At 47.6% G+C, this 24,882-nt stretch overlaps 1 protein-coding gene across 3 annotated transcripts in view; it reads left to right on the top strand.

Annotated features, from left to right (window-relative positions):
- TNFRSF13B (TNF receptor superfamily member 13B) overlaps window positions 1–23,885 on the top strand; it is a 205,029-nt gene extending 181,144 nt beyond the window's left edge. For 2 of the 3 annotated variants that reach the window (XM_057500770.1, XM_057500769.1), the window contains exons 2-5: window positions 11,546–11,683; window positions 14,186–14,431; window positions 21,721–21,906; window positions 22,450–23,884. In XM_057500770.1, the coding sequence (XP_057356753.1) occupies window positions 11,563–11,683; window positions 14,186–14,431; window positions 21,721–21,906; window positions 22,450–22,700 (804 nt within the window). In that variant the 5' untranslated portion in view covers window positions 11,546–11,562 and the 3' untranslated portion in view covers window positions 22,701–23,884. Of the gene's footprint in view, window positions 1–11,545; window positions 11,684–14,185; window positions 14,432–21,720; window positions 21,907–22,449 lie in introns of all 3 variants that reach the window. The other variant, XM_057500768.1, reaches the window with a different exon arrangement.
- The last annotated feature ends 997 nt before the right edge of the window (window positions 23,886–24,882 follow it).

The raw sequence follows: 24,882 nt of genomic DNA, 5'->3' as shown, positions 1-24,882 counted from the left end.
GTCCAGTTTTGCCAGCACCATCTGTTGAAGAGACTGTCATTTCCCCATTGTATGTCCATGGCTCCTTTATTGTATATTAATTGACCATATATGCTTCGTTTAATGTCTGGAGTCTCTATTCAGTTCCACTGGTCTGTGGCTCTGTTCTTGTGCCAGTACCAAATTGTCTTGATTACTGTGGCTTTGTAGTAGAGCCTGAAGTTGGGGAGTGAGATCCCCCCTACTTTATTCTTCTTTCTCAGGATTGCTTTGGCTATTCGGGGTCTTTGGTGTTTCCATATGAATTTTTGAACTATTTGTTCCAGTTCGTTGAAGAATGCTGTTGGTAATTTGATAGGGATTGCATCAAATCTGTATATTGCTTTGGGCAGGATGGCCATTTTGACGATATTAATTCTTCCCAGCCAGGAGCATGGGATGAGTTTCCATTTGTTAGTGTCCTCTTTAATTTCTCTTAAGAGTGTCTTATAGTGTTCAGGGTATAGGTCTTTCACTTCCTTGGTTAGGTTTGTTCCTAGGTATTTTATTCTTTTTGATGCAATTGTGAATGAAATTGTTTTCCTGATTTCTCTTCCTATTCGTTCATTGTTAGTGTATAGGAAAGCCACAGATTTCTGTGTGTTAATTTTGTATCCTGCAACTTTGCTGAATTCTGATATTAGTTCTAGTAGTTTTGCAGTGGAGTCTTTAGGGTTTTTTATGTACAATATCATGTCATCTGCAAATAGTGACAGTTTAACTTCTTCTTTACCAATCTGGATTCCTTGTATTTCTTTGTTTTGTCTAATTGCCGTGGCTAGGACCTCCAGTATTTTGTTAAATAACCGTGGAGAGAGTGGACATCCCTGTCTTGTTCCCGATCTCAGAGGGAAAGCTTTCAGCTTCTTGCTGTTCAGCATGATGTTAGCTGTGGGTTTATCATATATGGCCTTTATTGTGTTGAGGTACTTGCCCTCTGTACCCATTGTGTTGAGAGTTTTTATCATGAATGGATGTTGAATTTTCTCGAATGCTTTTTCAGCACCTCTGGAGATGATCATGTGGTTTTTGTCCTTCTTTTTGTTAATGGATTTTCGAATGTTGTACCATCCTTGCATCCCTGGGATGAATCCCACTTGGTCATGGTGTATGATCCTTTTGATATATTTTCGAATTCGGTTTGCTAATATTTTGTTGAGTATTTTTGCATCTATGTTCATCAGGGGTATTGGTCTATAGTTTTCTTTTTTGGTGGGTTCTTTGCCTGGTTTTGGTATTAGGGTGATGTTAGCTTCATAGAATGAGTTTGGGAGTATTCCCTCCTCTTCTATTTTTTGGAAAACTTTAAGGAAAATGGGTATTATGTCTTCTCTATATGTCTGATAAAATTCTGAGGTAAATCCATCTGGCCCAGGGGTTTTCTTCTTGGGTAGTTTTTTGATGACAGCTTCAATTTCTTTTCTCGTAATTGGTTTGCTTAAATTTTGTGTTACTTTCTTGGTCAGTCTTGGAAGGTTGTATTTTTCTAGGAAATTGTCCATTTCTTCTAGGTTTTCCAGCTTGTTAGCATATAGTTTTCCATAGTATTCTCTAATAATTCTTTGTGTTTCTCTGGAGTCCGTCATGATTTTTCCTTTCTCGTTTCTGATTCTTTTGATGTGTGTTGATTCTCTTTTTCTCTTAATAAGTTTGGCCAGAGGCTTATCTATTTTGTTTATATTCTCAAAGAACCAGCTCTTGGTTTCATTGATTTTTTCTATTGTTTTAATTTTCTCAATTTTATTTATTTCTTCTCTGATCTTCATTATGTCCCTCCTTCTGCTGACATTAGGCCTCATTTGTTCTTCTTTTTCCAATATCGATAATTGTGACATTAGACTATTCATTTGGGATTGTTCTTCCTTCTTTAAGTATGCCTGGATTGCTATATAGTTTCCTCTTAAGACTGCTTTCGCTGCATCCCACAGAAGTTGGGGCTTTGTGTTGTTGTCATTTATTTCCATATATTCCTTGATCTGTATTTTAATTTGGTCCTTGATCCATTGATTATTAAGGAGCATGTTGTTAAGCCTCCATGTGTTTGTGGGCCTTTTTGCTTTCTTTGTACAATTTAGTTCTAGTTTTATACCTCTGTAGTCTGAGAAGTTGGTTGGTAAAATTTCAATCTTTTTGAATTTTCTGAGGCTCTTTTTGTGGCCTATTATGTGGTCTATTCTAGAGAATGTTCCATGTGCACTTGAGAAGAATGTGTATCCTGTTGCTTTTGGATGCAGAGTTCTATAGATGTCTATTAAGTCCATCTGTTCTAGTGTGTTGTTCAGTGCCTCTGTGTCCTTACTTATTTTCTGTCTGGTGAATGTATCGTTTGGAGTGAGTGGCATGTTGAAGTCTCCTGAAATGAATGCATTACATTCTATTTTCTCCTTTAGTTTTGTTAGTATTTGTTTCACATATGCTGGTGCTCCTGTATTGGGTGCAGATATACTTATAATGGTTATATCCTCTTTTTGGACTGAGCCCTTTACCATTATGTAATGTCTTTCTTTATCACTTGTTACTTTCTTTGTTTTGAAGTCTATTTTATCTGATACTAGTACTGCAACACCTGCTTTTTTCTCCCTATTGTTTGCATGAAATGTCTTTTTCCATCCCTTGACTTTTAGTCTGTTCATGTCTTTGGGTTTGTGGTAAGTTTCTTGTAAGCAGCATATAGATGGGTCTTGCTTTTTTATCCATTCTATTACTCTGTGTCTTTCGATTGGTGCATTAAGTCCATTTACATTTAGGGTGACTATTGAGAGATACGTACTTATTGACATTGCAGGCTTTAGATTCGTGGTTACCAAAGGTTCAAGGTTAGCTTCTTTAGTATCTTACTGTCTAACTTAACTCACTTATTGAGCTATTATAAACACTGTCTGATGATTCTTTATTTCTCTCCCTTCTTATTCCTCCTCCTCCATTCTTTATATGTTGGTTGTTTTATTCTGTGCTCTTTTGTGTTTCCTTTAACTGCTTTTGTGGGTAGTTGATTTTATTTTTGCCTTTAGTTACAAATTGGTTGGTCTGCTTTCTTTGCTGTGATTTTCTCTGGTGACATCTATTTAGCCTTAGGAGTGCTTCCATCTAGTCCCTCTAAAATACCCTGTAGAGGTAGGTGGTTTGTGGGAGGCAAATTCCCTCAACTTTTGCTTATTTGGGAATTGTTTAATCCCTCCTTCATTTTAAAATGATAATCGTGCTGGATACAGTATTCTTGGTTCAAGGCCCTTCTGTTTCATTGCGTTAAATATATCATGCCATTCTCTTCTGGCCTGTAAGGTTTCTGTTGAGAAGTCTGATCATAGCCTGATGGGTTTTCCTTTGTAGGGACCTTTTTCCTGTCTCTAGCTGCCTTGAAAACTCTGTCCTTGTCCTTGATCTTTGCCATTTTAATTATTATGTGTCTTGGTGTTGTCCTCCTTGGGTCCCTTCTGTTGGGAGTTCTGTGTACTTCCATGGTCTGATCAATTATTTCCTCCCCCTTGTTTGGGAAAGTTTTCAGCCATTATTTCTTCAAAGACACTTTCTATCCCTTTTTCTCTCTTCTTCTTCTTCTGGTACCCCTATAATGCAGATATTGTTCCTTTTGGATTGGTCACACAGTTCTCTTAATATTGTTTCATTCTTGGAGATCCTTTTATCTCTCTCTGCATCAGCTTCTTTGCGTTCCTGTTCTCTGATTTCTATTCCATCATCCAGTCTGCTCTTATGTCCTTCCAGAGATTGTTTCATTTCTGTTATCTCCTTCCGGACTTCATCCCTTAGCTCTTGCATATTTCTCTGAAGATCCATCAGCATGGTTATGACCTTTATTTTGAATTCTTTTTCAGGAAGATTGGTTAGGTCTATCTCCTTTTCAGGGGTTGACTCTGTGATTCTGGTCTGGATCAAATTCTTCTGCCTTTTCATGTCGATAGAGGTAGTTTTGGGGAGCTGGCTTGTGTGTCGGCTGGGAGAACATCCCTTCTCTGCTGGTTTGTGGCCTTCCTCTACTGGGAGAACAGTGACCCCTAGCGGCTTGTGCTGGGTAGCTGCATGCAGACGGGGTGTCTGATTCTTGACCAGCCACTGTGGAAGAAGCTCTGCCTGGTTGCTGTGGGCATGGCCACTGCTGCTATGGCGCAGTCGTGCCGGAGGGGGAACGGGCAGGAGGTTGTTTATAACTATGAGGGGCCTCCAAGCTGCACTGCCACCCAGGGGGCTGGGGTGCCCAGAGTTCCCCGGAATTCCCAGTTACTGGGATGATTGTGTCAGGGCGCTTCCATCCAGCTGTGAGGCTCCTGTCCCTTTACGATGTTCAAAGGGCACTTGCTTTTCTTTGTCCCAGGGGCGCTGGCTGCAGGGACTTGCTCACAGGTCTTACTGTCCTCTTCCCCTAGTATCCAGCACACCATGCTCTCTGTGTGTCTGTGCTCCAGTGCGGATGGCTAGGGCTGGGTATTTAGCAGTCCTGGGCTCCCTCTCCCTCCCCGCTCTGACTCCTCTCCTCCTGCTGGGAGCTGGGGTGAGGGGTGTGCTCGGGTCCCGCCAGGCCGCGGCTTGTATCTTACCACCTTCACGAGGTGCTGGGTTCTCCCAGGTGTATATGTAGTCTGGCTGTTGTCCTGTGTCTTCTGGTCTCTCTTTTAGGAATAGTTGTATTTGTTGTATTTTCAAAAATATATATGGTTTTCGGAGGAAATTTCCACTGCTCTACTCACGCTGCCATCTTGGTTCCCGAGAATGCATTGTTTTTTATCATGAAAAGCTGTTGAGTTTTGTCAAGTGCTTTTATGCATCAATTGAGATGACAGTGTAGTTTTTTCCTTCATTCTGTTAGTATGGTGTATAGTATTGGTTAGTTTTTGTATGTTGAGCCATGACTGCATGGGTTATGGTGTATAATCCTTTTAATGTGCTGTTGGATTTGTTTGCTAACATTTTGTTGAGGATTTTTGTATCTGTATTCATAAGGCATATTAGTCTGTATTTTCTTTTCTTATGATGTCTTTATTAGGCTTTTCTACCAGTGTAATGCTGACCTCATAGGATGAGTTAAGAAGTGTTTCCTCCTCTTCAATTCTTTGGAAGGGTCTGAGAAAGCTCAGTGGTTAATTCTTCCTTAAATGTCTGGTAGAATTCACCAGTGAAGTTTTCTGGGCCTTGCAGTTCAGAGGTTATAGGTGTGTTCAGATATTTAGTGTGTGTGTGTCAGTTCTTATAGATTGCATGTTTCTAAGAATTTGTCCCTATCCAATTTGTTGATGTATAATTGTTCATAGTACTCTCTTAATCTGTAAAATTGGTATTAATGTTCCTGCTTTCATTTCTGATCTTATTACTTTGAGTCTCCTCTCTCTTTCTTAGTCTAGCTGAAATTTTGTCATTTTGTTAATCCAGTCAAAGAACCAACTTTTGGTTTCATTGATTTGCTCTATTATAGTTTTCTATTCTCTATTTATCTCTGCTCTAATCTTTATTCTTCCTTTCCTTCTGCTAGCTTTGGGTTTAGCTTGTTCTTCTTTTTCTAGTTCTTCAGTTCTCTAGTGAGTTTTTCTCATTTCAGTTATTGGACTTTTCAATACCAGGCTATGATTTCAGAATTTCTCCACATTTACTATAAGCATTTACATTTATACATCTCCCTCCCAGCATTACTTTCACTGTGTCCCATTATGTTTGGTATATTGTGTTTTTGTTTTCTCTTACCTCAAGATATTTTCTAATTTCCTTGTGATTTCTGCCTTGGCCATCAGTTCTTTAAGAGTGTGTTGTTTAATTTCCACATATTTGTGAATTTTCTACTTTTCCTTCTGTTATTTTTAGTTTCATTCCATTTTAATCACTTTGAATGATTTCGATCTTTTTAAACCTAGTTAAGACTTGTTTTGTGACCTAACATCTGTCCTATCCTAGAGAATGTTCCATGTACACATCAGAAGAATGTGCATTTGGTTAATGTTGAGTGTAGTGTCTGTATATATCTGTTATATAATTGGTTTATAGTGTTCTTTGAATTTTTATCAATATATACTATCCTTCTTTATCTCTTATAATTTCCTTTGATTTAAAGTCTATTTTGTCTGACAATAATATAGCCACCTAAGCTCTCTTTTGGTCTTTATTTGCATGGAATATATTTGTCCATTGTTTTTACTTTCAAACCCATGTGTTCTTTTATCTAAAGTCTTTTGTAGACAGCATATAGATGGATACTGCTTTCTTTATTTTTAAAAGACTTTATTAAAGTATCACTGATAAACAATCTTATGTTGGTTTCAAATACACAACACCATGGTTCAACTTTCACCCATATTATCAAGTCCTCACCCCCTCTAATGCGGTCACTGTCTATTATACATAGTAAGATGTTATGAGTCATTAATTATATTCTCTTTGCTGTGCTACCATCTCTGTGACCTATCTACATTGTGATTGCAAATTACAGTTCCCCTTAGTCCCCTTCTCCCTCCACACCCTGTTTTCTTTTTTAATCCAATGTGCCAATCTTTGCCTTTTAAAAGGGGAGGTTAGTCCATTTACATTAACATGATTACTGATAAAGAAGGATTTACTTCTATCATTTATCTGTTTGCTGTATGCATTACATGTTTTCTGTTATTCAATTCCTCCATTATTGCCCTTTTTTTGTACTTAATGATTATTCTAGCATGCCATTTTGATTCCCTTTTTCTTTCCTTTTCTGTACTTGTTAAATTATTTTCTTAGTGGTTGCCTTGGGAATTACAATTAACACCTTAAACCTTTAACAACTTAATTTGAATAACAGTTTCAATAATATACACTCTATTTGTGTACCTCTGTCCCTCCTCCCCATTTATAATGTTATTGTCACAGATTACCTCATTATACATTTTATACCCATTAACATACATTTATAATCATTGTTTCATGCATTGGCCCATTAAGTCAGATAGAAAAGAGGAATTACAAACCACACAAAAAGCACAACAGCACTAGCTTTTATATTTACCTATGTATATCTCTACCAATGTTCTTTGTTTTTTCTTATTGCTTCAAGTTATGTCTAGTGTACTTTGATTTCAGCATGAAGGACTCACTTTAGCATTCCTTGTATGGTAAGTCTATTGGTAATGAACTCCCTCAGCTTTTGTTTATCAGGAAATGTCATAATTTCTCCTTCATTCTTGAAAGGTAGTATTGACAGGTATAATTCTTGGTTGACATTTGTTTAAATTTCAGGACTTTAATAAATACATCATTCCACTGCCTTCTGGCCCCCATGGTCTCTGAGGAGAAATCTACTGTTAGTCATGTTGACGGTCCCTTGTATGTGACAAGTTGCTCTCTCTTGCTGCTTTCACAATTCTTTGTCTTTGGTTTTGACAATTTTATTACAACATGTCTCAGTGTGGGTCTTTTTGAGTTTACCCTGCTTGGAGTTCAGAGAGCTTTTTGAACATGTATAGTCTCATCTTTCTTAAGATCTGGGAAGTTTCAGCCATTGTTTCTTCCAATATTTTTTATGCCCTTTTTTCTCTCTCATCCTTGTGGAACTGCATAAGCATCTGTTGTTACATTTGAAGGAGTCCCACAAATCCCTCAGGTTCTGTTTATTTTTCTTCATTCCTTTTTATTTCTGCCTCTCAGAGTAAATAATTTCAATGATCTTATCTTGACATTCACTGATCCTTTCTTCTACCTGCTCAAATCTGCTGTTGACCTCTAGTGAGTTTCTCTCATTTCAGTTATTGGACTTTTCAATTCCAGAATTTCTGTGTTTCCATTTTTAATAAAATGTTCTTAGAGCAGTTTTGTGTTAAGAGAAAAATTGAGTAGAAAGTACAGAGAATTCCCAAATACCCTACACCTCTACATATGCACAGCCTCCTTTACTATCAACATCATGCACTAAAGTGTTAATTTGTTACAACTGATGAACCTATGTTAAAACATCATCATTGCCCAAAGTCTATAGTTTACATTAGGGATGACTCTTGGCATTGTACATTCTGTGAGATTTGATGAATGTTAATAACATGTATCCATTACTATAGTATCCTACAGAACAGTCTGACCACTCTATAAGATTCCCTGTGTTCTGCCTTTCTCTCTTCCTCTCTGCTAAGCCTTGACAACCACTGATCTTTCTGCTCTCTCTGTAGTTTTGCCTTTTCCAGAGTGTCATATAGCTGCAATCAGACAGCAGCCTTTTCACCTTGGCTTCTCTCAACAATATCCATTTAAGGTCCCTCCATGGCTTTTCATGGCTTGATAACTCATTTCTTTTCAGTGCTGAATAAATTCCATTACTTTGATGCATCACAGTTTATTATCCATTCACCTACTGAAGGAAAACTTGGATGCTTCCAAGTTTTGGCTCCTTTTTTACAACTTCTATCTATTTATTCATATCTTCATTTTGTTCATACATCATTTTCCTGATTTCCTTTGGTTTCTTGTCCATGGTTTCCTTTAAGTCACTGAGTATATTTAAGACAGTTGATTTAACATCTTTGACTAACATTTCCAATGTCTAGGCTTCCTGAGATAGTTTCTGTCAAATTCTCTTTTCCTGTGAATGTGGTGCATTTTTCTGTTTCTTTGTATGTTTTATAAGTTTTTTAAGAACTGGACATTGAATATTATGTTATAGAAATTCTGAGAATCTAATTCTCCCACTCCTTAGGGATTGCTGAATCTTGCTTATTGAGGGCTCGGGTCCATTTGTGACTTTCCAAACTATTTCTGCAATATATGTATTCCTTGTGTGTGGTCACTGAAGTTTCTGTTCCTTTATCTCTGCCTTTTAAAAGGGGAGCCAGTGACCCAACAAAAATTTCCTTAGTATCTTGCTCCAAAGGGAGGGAGAACAATACTGTCTTTAATTCCCTGAAAGCCTCTTCAGCCCTCGTAGATTGAAACAGTGCCCACCAACCTCTGTGCTAGCCCATCAGCAATCAAAAGAAGCAATCAATACTCAGAACACGGTCCTCATTTCCCTTCTAGGTTCCAGAAAGTTGCACCTGGAACATAAGCAGTTGTCTCTACTGCTCCCAACAGGGGGCTGGTGAGTGGTAGCCACTACCATGCAATAGGCTGAAATGCATTGAAATCCCCAAACTCCCCAAATTTATCAGCCTCTTCATCCAATTCCAAATAGTTACTTCAGACAGTTGCTGCCAACTTGGTAGCTGTTAGGTGGAGGGGAAGATTTCTGAGCTCACTTCTCTGCTGTCTTCCCTGACATTGTTCTCTTCACATCCCACCTTTGATTTGAGATGCTTCCTAACTAACAAAGCTCTATGGGTAACCTGCTTATTCTCAAGAAGGTTTTAGAATCTGCTCTCACTCTCTGGTGTTCCTAAATTTCATGACAGTGGGTTCTGGTTTATGAGAACTAACTACACCAGACACCTGACTGTTCTTTGAATCTGGAAGCCAGTGCCCTTCAAATCTGTTTTCTCTGGAACTTCCATTAGCCAGCCTTTGGACCTCCTGAAATGATTCCATAATTTTCATACATTTTCTCTATTTCCTGGGAAATTTCTTCACTTACATCTTACAACTTTTCTACTCATGTTTTTATTCTGGCTTTTATATTTTTTATTTCTAGTAATTCTTATTCTGTAATATTCTTTGTCTTTAAAAATAGTACACCATTCTTTTTTGTGAACATAAAATTCTATCTTTCTAAGTGTATACATCATCACTATCGCTGCCTTTGAGCTTTCTTCTGCTCCCTGCATTATCTCTGCTGGCTCCAGCACATTTCTGCTGGCTTCCCCTTAAGTTCTCTTTCCTGTGGAGGCCGTACTCCAACCTCAGGGGGTCCTTGGCTGTCGGCCCACAGTTCAGACTGAGGCACTAACAGTGACTGGATGTTCAGGGTAAACGGACAGGGCTGCGAACGTGGAAGCTTGGCTCTGGGGCAGCCAGGCAGCAAGCTGGTCATTTGCTGGAGAGCATCTCCCGGTCGGCGCCTCCAGGTCTCCTTTCCTTTGGCTCGGTTTCCCCTGAACAGTCTGCTGATGCCCTGCCGGTTGCAGAGTGGGGAAGGAGACATTTTTAAAGACCTAGCCACAGCACTCCTTACAGAGCAGCTAGAGGGAGGATGGCCTTCTTGCTGCTGTTTCTGAGATCCACCAGTCTGCCTGGCATGGGCATCTGGCTGGGCCTCAGGTCCTCTTCGCGTGAATTTCCATTGCTTCACCCCGCTTCCTCCACTGCCACTCGGTGCTTCCACATCCAGAGACTTCTGAGGTTCTGCGGCTACCCTCTCCCTGTGAGCATCAAAGCAGAGAGCTCTTCAACTGAAGCCGGTCACCCAGTCCACCTGCCTTCCGTATTTCAAAATGTTGCTGTAGTAACCTTCTTTAATTTCTGTAGGAATATTCCACTGCTGTAGTGATTCTTTCATTCTATTTGTCTTTGAAGACAAATATCTTTTCCTGTCCTTTTAGTAGGGTTTCAACAGGGAAGGAAGATAACCCAGGTGTTTAAGCTGTCGTGTTAAACATGGAGCCCCTGGTCTTTTCTCAGCTTACTTTCATTAAAAAATAAATGAATGTCTTTTGGAATGTTTAAAAAGAAAAGGTGTTGGAGACTCAAATAACACAAAGACAGTAAATTATAGAAGCGGTGACGTATTCGTGTAATGGAAGACTCAGCAATACAAAACAAACTGCTGATAGAGCCTCGGTGGGGCTGAGTCTCAGGTATCTTGGGAGGCTGATAAAACCAGACACAAAGGTCCAAAAACAGGCGCTATTAACGACCTAGAGCGATAAAAGCCTGAATAGAAAGTCACATCCGGGAGTGGGTAGTGGATGGGAGGGAGTCTAAGAGAGTGTTCGCGTGCAAGAAATGTCCTGCACTTTGCTGTGGGCGGCAGTGACACCGGTGTATGCATATGGAAAAATTCATCAAGCTGAACATGTAAGATTTGTGCACTTTGCACATGTCACTATCTGTGCCTCATATAAGAAAAAGGGAAGGAAATAGACATTTATTGAGTGTTTGCTAGACACTAAGATCTGCTTTTGTTTTTACTCAATCATTTAGTGATCACCTACTATGTTCCAGGTACTTTCTAGGTTCTGAGGACTCAGCCATAAATAAAAAATTAGAGTCCCTGCCTGCATGACGCTACAGTCAGTGGGGCAGACAGCATCAAATAATCACCCTGATAAAAGTGGAGTGGCAATAGTGACAAGCAAAGGGCATGTCAGTATGAAGAAGGGTATGTCTGGTCTAGGGAGAGTTCAGAAAGGCTTCTATGAGGAAATGAAGCCAAAACAGAGATCTACAGGAACGGGAGGAAATGACCAGCCAGGGAGCAGGGAAGAAAATGATTTCATGCAAAGGGAACAGCATGTGCAAAGATCCTGTGGTAGGAAGAGGCATGGCATGTTAAAGAGGGCAGAGAACAGGGCCAAACAGGACATGGCTGATGCAAGAGAAGGAGCCAGATGACAGCCAGAGTGGGAATGTGAGCAGGAGAGGCCACCTGGTCCCAACAGGCAGCGGGATGTCAACTGCCCTTACACATCCTGCCTCTCAGCTCCACAGGGCCTGCGGATGGGGGTGGCCATGGAGCCCTGCCCTGAAGAGCAGTACTGGGATTACCTGCTGAACAACTGTGTCTCCTGCAAAACCATCTGCAGCCATCAGATTCCACGCACCTGTGCGGCATTCTGCAGTGAGTTCTGGGGCCTGAGCCCTGGGGGCCGGACCACCCTGCCTTCCCCATGGGGTGCCTGAGGAGGGGGTAGTGGAAGGAGATGTACAGTGGGGCAACCCTTTACCCCTCCATCTTTCTGCTCTGGCCACACTGGTCTCCTTGCAGTTTCTTGAACATGCTGTGTCCTTTCCCGTCTCAGGGCCTTTGCACAGGTTGTGCCCTCTGCGTGGAGCACACTTCCCCTTTCTTCTCCCCTCAGCTCCTTCCTACCCAACCTTCAGGTCTCTGCCCAAATGCCTTCTCTGACTGCCAGTGAAAATTAGGCCCTTATTCACCATCCTCTGTTCTAACTTTTTGTGGAACTTTTTCTTATACAAAATATCTAACAGAGACAGCATACAATAAACCTGTGCCTACCCACCATTAGCTTAAAAAAATTCTGCCTTTTAATTTCCAGCCAATTTTTTGTGTATCTTAAAGCAAATTCAAGAACTCATATCATTTTATCTGTAAATACTAGATCATGAATCCCTCAAAATATAACCTCAATATCTTACCACTCCTAGCAATAATTTTTTAACATTGTCTAGACTCAGGCTATATCCAATTTTCAGATTGTCCTAAAAAAAATATTTTTCCTGCTGTTCTTTGTCATAACTTATTCTTCTCCTTGATGGAACTTACCACAATTTTATTGTGTTCTTTCATGTGTTTTTGCCTCATGTCTGTCTCAGCCACAAGACTGTGGGCTCCTTTCCTTACTTGAGCCTAGCACAGTTCCTTGCACATAATGCTTCATAAATACTGGTTGAGTGGAGCTCAGAGAGGCTGAGTCACTTGTCCAAATAACACAGAATAAATAGCAGAAAAGTTAGGGTTTGCACCAGGACTCTCTGACTCCCAAACCATGACTTTGAATCACTATCCATTAATGAAGTAGAACATTCATTGTGTCATTCCACAAATATTCATGGTGCTCTCAAGCCCTTTGAAAATAGGATTCTGATATTACCCTTCAAGGGGGTTCTCATCTAAAAGGAGAAATGAATACCATTTAAGGTAGAAGTGTAAAGTCCTATAAACCCCATAGCTGGAAGAGACTACCTCTTGCTGATGGGCTGGGGAGCAGGGAAGTACCCCTGGAAGAAGTGCCCCTGAGATGGATTGCTAAGAGTTCGGAGATGCAGAAGTCAGATGAGGGACCATGTGGGCAAAGGCATGGAGGAGGGGGAACACGGTAGGGAGTGTAAGGCTCAGAGGGGAGGCGTGAGGCCAGGCAGTGAGGGCTGGTGGTGTGGGGTGTTCAGGCACCACCTGCTACAGCTGCACAGGGGACCCTGTGCTGGGGAGGAGGCCGCAGAAAACCCCAGGAACACCGTCACCATCGGGCAACTTCATCTCATGAGTGGTGGTGTCAGTGGAACCTCAGGGCAGGGCCAGGACAGGGCGGGGGCAGGTCACTGGTCCCATCAGGACCCTCTGAATCTCCCCTGAGGTCCCAATTCCACCATCTTTCTGGTCTTTTTCTTTAGTCTGTCAAGGACATAAGGATTGGTGTGTTTGTGTTGCAAAAAAGGTGCAAATCGATAGTCTACTTTAACCTTCCATTAACTGAGTGTTTATTATGTGTCAGGCACAGTGCTGGGAACTTAGAAATCTTAAGACATCAATGTTATTACTTCTCTCTTAGAAATGAGGAAACTGAGGTACAGAGCATTTAAGACCCCACGACCTGCAAGTGGTAGAGCTAGGGATGTCCCCAAGTTCATCTGGCTTTGAAATCTGTGTTGTTAACCTCTATCCTCCACTGCTTCTGAACCGTGCCCTTAAAATCCCCTATGTGAGCTACCTTTTCATATACACAGAATCTCATGTTCAAGGTAAGGGGCCTTTCCCTGTAGGAGTACGGATTCCTGTCACGCATTCAGAGTTGCCCTCTTAAGGCAAGTGTAGTCGGGCTTAGCTTTGCTTGGCTTCTGCCCCCTGGCACTGAAGCTTGTTTAAGCTCCTGGAATTCTCACTCTTTAAGACAGAAAAAACACTATTCATTTGAGCTTTCCCACCTTTCTTTCAACCCCCTCCTCCAGCTTGCCAAGGCAGATTCTGGCTTTCCCCTCCAATTCTAATTTAATATGAAAATGCAAGTAAAAAACTTATGTGACAATGTAATAACCTGGGTATCAATTTTAAAAGATAACTAGAAAATCCTCTTATGTTTAGAAACTAAGAAATGTGCATTTAAATAACCCATAGGTCAAAGAAGAAAGAATGAAAATTAAAAACATTTTAAACTAAATAAGAAAATATACTATATCAAAATGTGTGTGATGCAGCTAAAACAGTATTTAGAAGGCAATGTATAGCTTTACATTTGCATATTGAAAAGGACCTGAATTACTCTGGAATTACTTTGGGGGAATTGAATTGTGATTTTTTAAAATTCTGATGCCCTCTGAGGCCAGACCCACAGCTCCCACAGGACTCTTTCACCCAATGGTACCACTCATTTCTGTCTCTCAGAGTCCCTCAGCTGCCACAAGGAGCAGGGCAGGTACTATGACCAGCTGCTGAGGGACTGTGTCAGCTGTGCCTCCATCTGTGGGCGTCACCCCAGGCAGTGCACACACTTCTGTGAGAACAAGTTCAGGAGTCAAGTGAACCTCCCACCAGAGCTCAGGACACAGAAGACTGGGGAGGCTGAAACCAGGTCGGACAACCTTGGAAGGTACCAAGGATCAGAGCACAGAGGCTCAGAGGCAGGACCAGGTAAGCCATCTGAGGTTGGTCTGCATGAAGTCTGAGGGTCAGAATGGGTGGAAGGCCAGGCACCAGGACTATATAAGGAGGGTGTGCAAAGCAGGAAGTCCAGAGTCCAGGCAAAAGAAGCCAGGAGGTCATCACAGGACAGAAAAACATTTAGGCAAAATATCCAGAAGTCTGTGGACAAGAAGGAAGCAGAAGAAAAGACCTGGTCATTGAAACCCTTTTAATGGAGGCTGAATGAGTTCTTAAAACACAGGGTAGCAAGTAACCAGCGGGGTTGACCTGTGAGCAAGAGCTGATTCCACGGAGACTTCCTGAGGGTGAGAAGGAAAAGTATTACAGACTGAGCTTGCCGGGGGTGGGGTCGGCCCTTTGCATACGGTGAGAAGTCCCTTGAACCAGGCATCTACTAAGTGCCGAGCATGGCAAACGGTCCGATTATTCTCCCACAAAGCCCCTCTTGGCTTACCTACCTTGCTCTGTAGTGTCAGAATGGATGGATGGCAACGCCATGTGGACCCATAAGTACTTGAGGTGATGTTTACACGGCTCTTGGCCTGTCAGTGGAGAGGCGAGGCCTGAAGTTCCCAGGGCATTGTTTGGCTGCTCTTCCTTGGTCACTTTCCTCATGATGACATCATTTCCACGAGGCCAGGCCCTAGCACCAAGATGCCAACGGGCAGGCACGTGTGCCCCAATACCAGGGGCTGCCCAACACTGGGCACTCTGCTCCGTTAGACTGTTGTTGCTTACTCTTTTCTGCTCGCTTGTCAGAGAGCTGTGGCCATATAACAAACAGCCTCAGACTCAGTGGCTTATTATTCCTCAGGAGTCTGGTGCTTGGCTGGCTTAGCTAGAGATGGTTCTGCTCCAGGTGTCGCCTGTCTGCTTCCTGGGAGCAGCTGGCCGGCAAGGCATATCCTTCTCATGGTGGGGCAAGAGTCTAAGAGGCTCAGAGGAAATACACAGGCCTCCTGAGGCCGAGGCTGGGAATGTGCATTAATCATCGCCACTGCCTCCCACTGTTCAATTTACACAGCCAGCCAGATCCGAGGAGGGGACCTCTCTTCCTCTTGGTGGGTGGAGAGGCCAAGAGTTTGTAGACACGGTGAGTTTGTGGCTGGTTTTAATGTATACCTACCTCAAAGGGCTCTCATGAGCTCATGTGACTTTGGATTTTGAGCACATAAGACCGTGCCTGCACTTAAGAGTCCTGGCTGGGTGGAAAGAGCAGAATGTGGGTCCTTTCCTGGGTTGGGCTGTATTAGCTTCCTGTGGTGCTGTGACACCGTGCAGGGCTTACATCATAGAAATGTATCCTCCCACAGTTCTGGAGGCTGGAAGTCTGGTGTCAAGGTGTGCAGGGCCGTGCCCGCTCTGGTGCCCTAGGGAAGGCCCCTGCCTTGCCCCTTCCGGCCTCAAGGGGCCCATGTGCTCCTGGGCTGCTGCAGCATGCTGGTCTCTGCCTCTGCTGTCACATGGCTTCTCCATGTGTCTGCCTTCTCAGGACGCTTCTCGTGGCAGCCAGGGCTCACCTTGATCTAGGGTGATCTCATCCTGAGATTCTTAACTTGTTTACACTCCCAAAGGCTCTTTATTACCAAACAAGGTCATATTTGCAGGTGCCAAGGAGGAATCTCTTTGGGGGGCCACCATTCAGCTCACTACACAGGGTTGGTGGAGGGGACCCACAGGGACCAAGAGCTCTGGGCTGGGTTCCCCAGAGGGAGGGTGATGCCAGCCTTGGAGGCAGCCAGGACTGCCACATGGATGTAGAGCCTGGAGAACTTGGACTTCCTTGGCCTGCAGGGTGGCGGTTGTGGTCACAGGAATGGAAAAGTTCCCCAGGGACCTGGAGGCGTGAGGAGAGAAAAGGACTGAGAGGGACACCTACGTGGGGGCTCAGTACCTGAAGGGGCAAAGAGGCCTCACAGACATGCGGGGAAGGAGTGGTAAGGAGGCCCGAGCAGGGCCTGGAGGGCTGTGGGTCCACAAAGGCCAAGGAGGGAAGTTCTAGGAAGGGTAGACGGCACAGCCGAGTGGGGTGCAAATGTCCACCAGCTCTGGCCACAGGCAGGTCAGGGGCCCCTGTGAAGGGCCATTTTCAGGTGTCCCCAGGTGGAGGTGGCCTTCAGGCAGGAAGCCCCACCATCCCTGGGGCAACAGGCTGGCCTCTCCCTCCCCGTTCCCCGTCTTCACCTCCTCATCTATCTGTCCCTCAACATCTTTCTGGAAATGTCCTAATTCCACCTGCAAGGAATGTGCAGGGGTCAGGGAGAGCAGAGCCGTCCTCAGGCCCCTTTGTTCCCCAGAGTCTGGGATGCCGGCCTGGGCCCCAGAGCTCCATCGGGGGGTCACAGGCAGCATGTCAGAAGCCAAAGGAGGAGAGTGTAGGGGAGTCGAGGGACACCAGACAGGGGGTGCGAGGGCTTAGAGGCCAGAGGACGGGCTCACAGGAAGCACAGTGGGTGTTTAAGGACAAGAACAACGAACAACCAGGTTAATGGTTTGCTGGCCATCCTCGCAGGTGGGGAACGGCCATTTCCTCGTTGGGGCTCAGCATTCGGGGGCGGAGTGACACCACTTCCGTCCCAGGAACCGCCCAAAGTTCCCCTCCATTGCAGCGAGCTGGACAGGCAGCCTGGCTTGTGTGTGTTCATCCCAGGGTGTAGGCTGTCTGTGTCCCGACTGCGCCAGGCAAGGTCCCAGGCATGTGGCCCTCTGCCTCCCCAGGGCTGAAGTCGAGGGCCCTGGACAGAGGTCCCCAGCGAGACCCACTCGATAAGACGTGGGGAGCAGAGGGTGACACATGACCTGGAGGTGGAGAAAAGGAGGCAAGCGTCTGGGGAGATGAGGGGCAGTTTGTGGGGCTTAGGGCAGTTTCCTTGGTTAACTGTAGAGGTGATGGGCATGGCCCAGGGCCAGGCAGAGGGGCTGGGCAGGGGCAGAGGGTGAGAGGGGCGTGGGAGCCCGCTCCCTCAGGCCCCCGCACTCTCAGGAGAGGCAGCCCCGGGGAGACCACGGCCTTGGGCCCCCTGGCCCAGAGGCGGTGGAGGGCGGAGTGGAGGATGTGGCATTCTAGGAACAGGCGCCACTCCCCACTGTGTCCCGAACTTGTCTCCCAGAGTGATGGCAGCCGAGGATCACACACACAGAGGAGGTGGGGGACCTGAGAGTTAGGCTCACACACTGCAGGAAGCCCCCTCTCAAGAGTGAACACTCGACGGAGCGTCCCCAGCAAGCAGCGCACCCGGAGGAGGGTGTCCAGCACGCCGGGTGGTCTTCCCCTGCGGACTGCCCCACGGGCCGTGCAGGGAGTCCCGCGAGGAGGACGTGCGGAGAGTCTCCTGAGCCCGGGCCTTACAGAGGCTGCCAGCCTCTCTACTGCCTGGAGGACAAACTCCTAGAGGGCCGAGGCGCGGACGCAGGGTGCCTGGGGACTTGCTGTAACATTCCACCCAGGCCTGGCTGCCCGTACTCTGGCACGTCTCACCTCACAGATGCCAGACAGCAGCGAGAGCAGGGATGTCATACCCCCTTCACAGAGGAGTAAACTGAGGCCTGAAGAGGCGGAGTGGAATGTACGCAGCTACGTTCGCCTCCAGCCGCTGCGGCTGCAGGGCCCGGGCCAACGTCACGCCCGCCCGCCCGCGCCACGAGCGCCCCTGCTCTGCTCCCGAGCGGCATTGCAGCCCTGTCGAGCAGAGGGCACCGGCAGTCCGGGAAAATCCTATTTTAAGTGAGCGATGCCTCTGAAGACGGTAATAAACCCAAACCAGCTTGTTTCTGAAACGCCGCCCGCGCAGCCAGAAGCGGCGCGCGGAGCCTCCTGGTGGTCCCGCCCCCAGGAGCTGCGCCTGCAGCGCCGGACGGCCCGACGCCGGGGACGCGGACCGCGACCTGTGCGCCTCCGCGGCTGGCCTCTGCCCTGCGGGGGCCAGGTGCCTGCGGGCCGGAGGAAGGCGGCTTCTAGGCCGTGGGCCTGAGTGACCTTCCAGATGGACCGGCGCAGGGCAGCGCGGACGCCCCCGCCCCAGGAGAGTGCTGGCGCTCACTGTGGCCAGACCGAGCGACGGAACCGGCCGGGTGGTGCAGAAGGAAGCACGGGGACGGCGGTCCCCCGAGCTGCGAGAGCTCTGTGACATCGCCGCGCCTCTGCCGGCCTCTGACACAGCGCTGTGCATGTGTGGGATGCCCACAGCAGTTGTGAGCTGTTTTCCTGTTTGAAGTAAAGGATACACAGAGATCATTACAAAAAAGAAAAGACAGTATTTTTTTTTTAATGGTTTTGGGCAAAAGTCTCCATCCCATCCCCAGCTGCCCAATTTCTCTCCCAGAAGCAACAACTGGCAATATCTTGTCGACACGTTTACATCTCCATGAGCATTTCACACAGAAATTTTCACTTCATCCCTCCTGGAGGTGGGCACGCCTTAGACACCAGTACCCCCCGCCCCCGTGGCCATCTGAGTGACTGGGGAGCCTCCCCTGCCATGGGTGCATGGCAGCGCATGACAGGCTGATGGGCAACTAGCCCGTGCCAGGCTTTTGCTGCATGCCTACGCTCCCTGTGTCTGAGGGCAGGGTGATCCCTGCAAGTAAGTCACTGGGCCCACAGGAATCAGGAACGTGTGTTTTCCGTGTTGGTAGATGGTTCCAGATGGCCATCGGAAGAGGCCTTCAGCCGGGTGAGGGGTGCCTGTTTACCATGCCTTCGGGACGTAGGGGGAAAGGGGCATCTTCTGTGGTTTTAACTGGCATTTCTCTTAGTCCAGGCCTTTGTAAAGCATGTGGCAGGGCAGGGGCCCAGGCAGGAACTAGGTGCATTCCTCACAGGCAGCCTCAGATCACAGGTCTGGGAGGAGGGTCGCAGAGAAGCCAGAACAGGTCCTTGGGCCCCTCAGGGGCAGTCTCTGCTCTGGTTGTCATCGTGGCATCCCAAAGCCGCCAACAACTTACATAAATAACAACCATTTATAATCTTGCATGGTTCTGTGGAGAACAGGTCACCTGCTGGTGTCACCTGGGGTCCCCATGCGGCTATAGGCACAAGGTGCTGGGGCTGAAGTCACTTGGAACTCAGTTTTGAGGCTGCGATGGGTCGGCCTCTCTGTGGCGGCTCAGGGCTCCCAGGAAAGCACAGTGGCAGCCGCACTGCATGCTCCTGGTTACAATGAGGCTGGCTCAGCCCAGGTTTGAAGGGCAAATATGGGGAGGCGGCTCTTGGGCACCATCTCTAAACACTTGCTGCCAGTCTCAGAGCTGGGCTGGGTGTTGGAATTCATGCTAAAAACACCTGGGATATGCACATTTCATCTTCATCCTTGAATCACCGAGGCTATTCACATGTCCTTTCTCTGGTCGCTCTCACCTCTCCGGCCTCAGTCTGCAGATCTGTAGCACCAGTGTGTGCTGTGCCCCACTGGGGGGTCTTGGCTTCCCCTCCCCATGGCCTCTCTGGGCTCTAAGCAAGGGACTCAAAGGTCAGTACCACAGGCCTGGGGTAGCAGTATCGGCTCATCCAGAGCTCACGTTCTCTTTCTGTCAATGTCAGGGTGGCATTGCCACCATGTCACTTTAGACAACTTGTGACTCTGTGGAGCGTATGTAAGGAAGAGGGGCGGTGTCCACCCTCGCTGCCTCTGTGTGGCCAGTCTGGAGTCTGTGAGACCTGCTGCTATGTGCAGCTCTGCCCCTGGGAACGAATGACTTTGAAACTCACTTTTGCCATCTGAAAAATGGTGCGGCCCTCGTGGAAAACAGTCTGGCAGTTTCTCAAAAGGTTAAACATAGAGTTATCATCTGACCGAGCAATTCTACCCCTGGTGTATGTTGATGAAAACTAGAAACACCCAACAAACACTAGCACACAAATGTTCATAAGGGTGGTGTCCCGTCCCGCGGGACTATCAACGAGGGCCAAAACGAGAAACCTGCAGAAATAAAACAAGCAAGGGACACAAAGCACGACCAGCAAGACAGGATGTCTGATCAAGCTGGCGCAGTTTATTGTTTGCAGGATCAATTTATACAGGTAGTGAGGAAGGAGTGGGTCAGAGGGTGATTGGACCTTGGGTGGCGCCGGCGGGAGTGTATGGAGGGGTGATTGGGCCCTGGCTGGTGTCGGCGGGAGCAGAGAACCCGGAAGAGAAACGGGGAGTTCGCCATTTTGTGGGTGGGGGGTCCTTTTGGTCCCCGGCAGGGTGGGAACAGCCCAAATGTCCATCTGCAATGAATGGATAAACAAAAGGGGGTCTACCTCCACAACGGAGTGCTGTCAGCCATAGAAAGGAATGGAGTCCTAACACGAGACCACATGGATGAGCCTTGAGAACATGTTGAGAAAGAAGCCAGTCACAAAGGGTCGCATACTGTGTGGTTCCATTCATATGAAATGTCCAGAAAGCAAGCCCATAGAGACAGAGAGAGAGTAGTGGTGCCAGTGGCCAGGGGCGAGAGGTGGGAAGTGACTGCCATAGGTACAGGAGAAGGTCTCCAATTAGTGCGATGGTCGCACAACCTTGTGAATATACTAGAACCCACTGAGTTGTATGCTGTAAAATGGTGAATTTGATGGTATGGGACTGTTACCTCACTTTCTAAGCGGGGTGACGGGTCCTCCTCCACAGGGGCAGGAGGATTAAAGAGGCACCACAGAACGTGCCTGCATGCAGCACCCCTGGCATATTACATATACATACTATCAGCTCCAGCTCCTCTGTCTTTCCGTCCTGAGACCAGGGTGCACCCCAATTCCAGGAGCCAGGAGGAATTTCAAGGGGAAGGCTTTGGCTCAGGGCTGGGTTTTCTCTGGCATCCAAACCAGAAGTTCAAGGGGTGCCCTGAGAGGGACCCACTCCCCTGTCCTTTGGTTTGCTCCTGCTACCCCAGACTGATTGGCAATGCTCCCCAAGGAGGACTCCTTCTTGGAGGAAGGCCCAGGTCAGGATGGATGGAGACAGTCTCCCTGGACTATTGTCCAGCTGGCCACATCCCATAGCAAGGGGAAGCGGCCAAAAGGACCACCTCCAAGGTGTCCGCCTCTGAGGTTGGGAGGAGTTGGTACCCGCCTGGGTAGAGGGGGCTGATTTCCTCGAGGACCCAGAGAACACATCAGCCAAGCCAAGGGTGAGGAAGGAGCCAGACAGGCCCACAGCAGGCAGGCCTGGGGCCCAGCCCTCTGAGGGGGCCACTGGGGGAAAGAAAGACCATAGGCCTGAAGGGGGATACTTTGGAGAAGGAGCCTGGGCAGTGACTGGCTGTCACCTCAGGGCCTCACCACTGTCTTGCAGCACCCGCAGGACTGAAGCTGAGCGCTGACCAGCTGGCCCTGGTCTACAGCACCCTGGGGCTCTGCCTCTGCGCCATCATCTGCTGCTTCCTCCTGACAGTGGCCTGCTTCCTCAAGAGGAGGGGGGACCAGTTCTCCTGCCAGCCTTCCCCAGGGCCGTGTGGGACTCAGTCCAAGTCCTCCGAGGGTGAGCATGAAACCCTATCCTCTCCTTAGCACTGCTTGTGCGACAAGCTGGGGGCCACCCCTCTGTCCTGGCACTGCCCCTGCTTCTCAATGGAGAATGTTTGCTAGCTCTTTCTGGAAGAGGTCTGGGGAAAAATATTGTTCTGTCTTGGTGAAATCAGGTTCAAACATCATGGCAAGAAGAGGCGGGGCCCCTGAGGAAGGCTGGGTGTAGGGTGAGGGCCATCCAGTCGACAGGGGCCTGTAGGTTTGCCAGGACACAGGGCTTTCAGGAAAACCAGGAGGAGGTGGTCACCCCAGGGGTTTTGGGGTGCTGGCAGAATGTCAGCCAAGGTGTGAAAGCCTGCTCCTGCACAGGCTCCCCTCGGCAGAGGGGGGATGGCCAGGAACTCCTGGGGGGCAGCAGGGTGGAGGAGAGCAGGGCAGACTGCCCCTGGAAGCGCTCCATTCTCCCCACCACCTAGCTGGCTGTCTCCTGGGTGCAGGGCAGAGGAGGAGGGGTCGGTGCTAAGGCAACGCACTCTCCCCACTCCCCATTTGGCAGATCCCTGGATGGAGGCTGGAAGCGCTGCAGGCGGGCCGCCAGAGCCGGTGGAGACCTGCAGCTTCTGCTTCCCCGAGCGCAGGGCACCCACCCAGGAGAGCGCGGGCGCGCCGGGAACACCCAGCCCCACGTGCTCGGGGAGGTGGGGGCGTTGTGCTCCGACCGCGACCAGACAGCCCTGCGTGCGCGCCCCCGACGGCGGCCTTGAGGTTGTGTGCGCGCCCGCCCAGGAGTGGGGCCCGGCAGCCTGAAACCCGGAACGGTGAGCGCGAGACGGGGAGCTGGGGACACGCGCGAGAAACGAGCCGGGGTAGGAGGCGGGTCGCTGCCTTCGTCCCAAGTCTCCGCTGTGGGTCCCCATCCCCGAAACACTCCCCAGCAACCTCCTCCGCGCCTGTGGCTCGGCCCCCAACTGCCCTCATATAGAAATAAAACCTTTCACGCTGCCCGCTCCTCGCCATCACTGGTGTTGGTCGCGCCTGCCTCTGTGCGGATCCCGCCCTCTGCTCCAGGCCTCGCCGCAACGCAGACCAGGCGCCGGACCTCCGAAGCCCGCGCGCTGGCGGGCTCCCCGGGGGCTGCCGACCCGCGCCGGGAGGGAGGCGGCGGGGCCACCGGACCTCCGCCGCGCACCTGGAGGAGAGCGCTAACGAGAGGCCCCCGGGCAGGCACACACCGGGAGAACCCGCCTGGCGGGCCGACTCGCCTTGACAAGACGAAGTCCCAGCGCGCCTCCCCGGGGAGGCCCGGGACACAGCGCGCGCGTGCATGCACGAGTGCGCGCGTGGGTGCGCGGGGCCGCGCAGAAGCCGCAGGCCGTTTCCAGGACCGAGTCAGGAGCGTTCTCTTTTGAAACGGCGTCGACGACTTTCAGCCTCCAGCCTACATTATTAGTTGCTCAATACTTTTCTTTACACCCATCTCACCTCTTCCTCTATACCTTCTTTAACCTTATGCACAATTTTATAGGTTCGGACTGGTAACACTAAGCAGTAATATCTGCGTACTCACAAATATTAAACGTTTCGAATTCTGTATTTACATTTTTATTAGTAGTGAAACCTGTACTTTAGTAGCATTTAAGTAACTATTTACGCAGTAAGATAAATGCATGACTACGTAAAGCTAAATTATTCATCCTATGCAGCCCAAACTTGTGCACACCTGTAACACATTTTGGGAGGTGTAGACAGGAGGCCTTGCTGCACCACCTTTTCCCCTTCCACCCACTGGTTGAAAGGCTGTGTAAGGCTGGAGGTACCAGAGGGAGAAGGGCGAGGACAGTGCAGGCGGAGCACAGACAGCACCAAGAAGCTCTGTGCCATATGGGAAAGGAATGAACAGCTCTTCCTGGACTCCAGTCCCATGACATGCCGACAAACCCCAGAACCAGACCCCATCCATCTGGAAGGAGGAGACCTCTGGCTGTCTGTCACCTGACCCTGAGCCAATAAAAATTCCTCACATACCACTAGCGGGTCCCACTTCCCCCTCCCTTCCCTGTTCTCTTAAGAACTCCCGGCCTCCCCTCCTAGGCGTGACTTCCCCGGCCTGTGATAGCCAGACCAGGGAACATCACCTGGGAATTGCGCGCAAATAAACTGCCTGGCCTTTTGTTGCCTTTCTTCACCTGCTTATTTCGGCTAGAATTTATCTTACAGCTTTAAGATAAAATTGTTGGATTTTTCCCAAAGGAGAGCGCTACCCTAAATCACTCACAGAAGGCGTCTCTTGATGCAATAAGCAAGAGGAATTTATTCAGGAACCAGCTAGCTGGGGTCCAAGTGTCAGCCCGACGCAGCGGGTCTCAACAAGGACCCCGAGCACTCAAAACCAAGGGTTTATATGGCATTTTCAAAACACTTAACTCTTAGTAATTTTCCACAGCTGCACATTATCTTTGCAAGACATACATCCTGGGGTTAAGCGAGAGCAAGATAAGACCACTCCTCAATTGTTAGGGAGGTTCTGCATGACAAGCTTGGTATGTAGGATTTACTGACCAAGGTTAGCTGACTGAAGGCCACAGCTGCCCCCATCCCGGTGTTCATGATTAACTTGTTTTCCAAGGCCTTACTCAGTTCCAGTTTTTTTTTTTCTTTAAGTCACAACTTCAGAAAACTGCTTCTAGGCCTTTAAGATGGCTACTCTTATGCTAACTTATTCTCATTCTTACAAAATCAGTTTATCCGACAGGTTCTTATGGTTTCATTTCCTTCACAAGGAGGGCACAAGACATAATAAGGAAACATAAAACTTCTGCACAACAGGAGTTTGTTTGAAAGTTGAATGAGAAAGAGTGATGCAGTAGCATGACAGAAGTAGGGAGCAGGGACATAGACAGCTGACTTTGAAAACTTTGGAGGAAAGAAAAGCATGACTGTAACTTGAGAATCTAAAATGAAAGACAAGTAGAGTTTAGAATCTTTATAA

The sequence above is a fragment of the Manis pentadactyla genome, chromosome 4 (genome assembly GCF_030020395.1).
Source record: "Manis pentadactyla isolate mManPen7 chromosome 4, mManPen7.hap1, whole genome shotgun sequence".
In the NCBI taxonomy this organism is placed as follows: domain Eukaryota; kingdom Metazoa; phylum Chordata; class Mammalia; order Pholidota; family Manidae; genus Manis; species Manis pentadactyla.
Note: the sequence above shows the minus strand (reverse complement) of the source record. Positions and strands in the feature narration are given on the sequence as shown.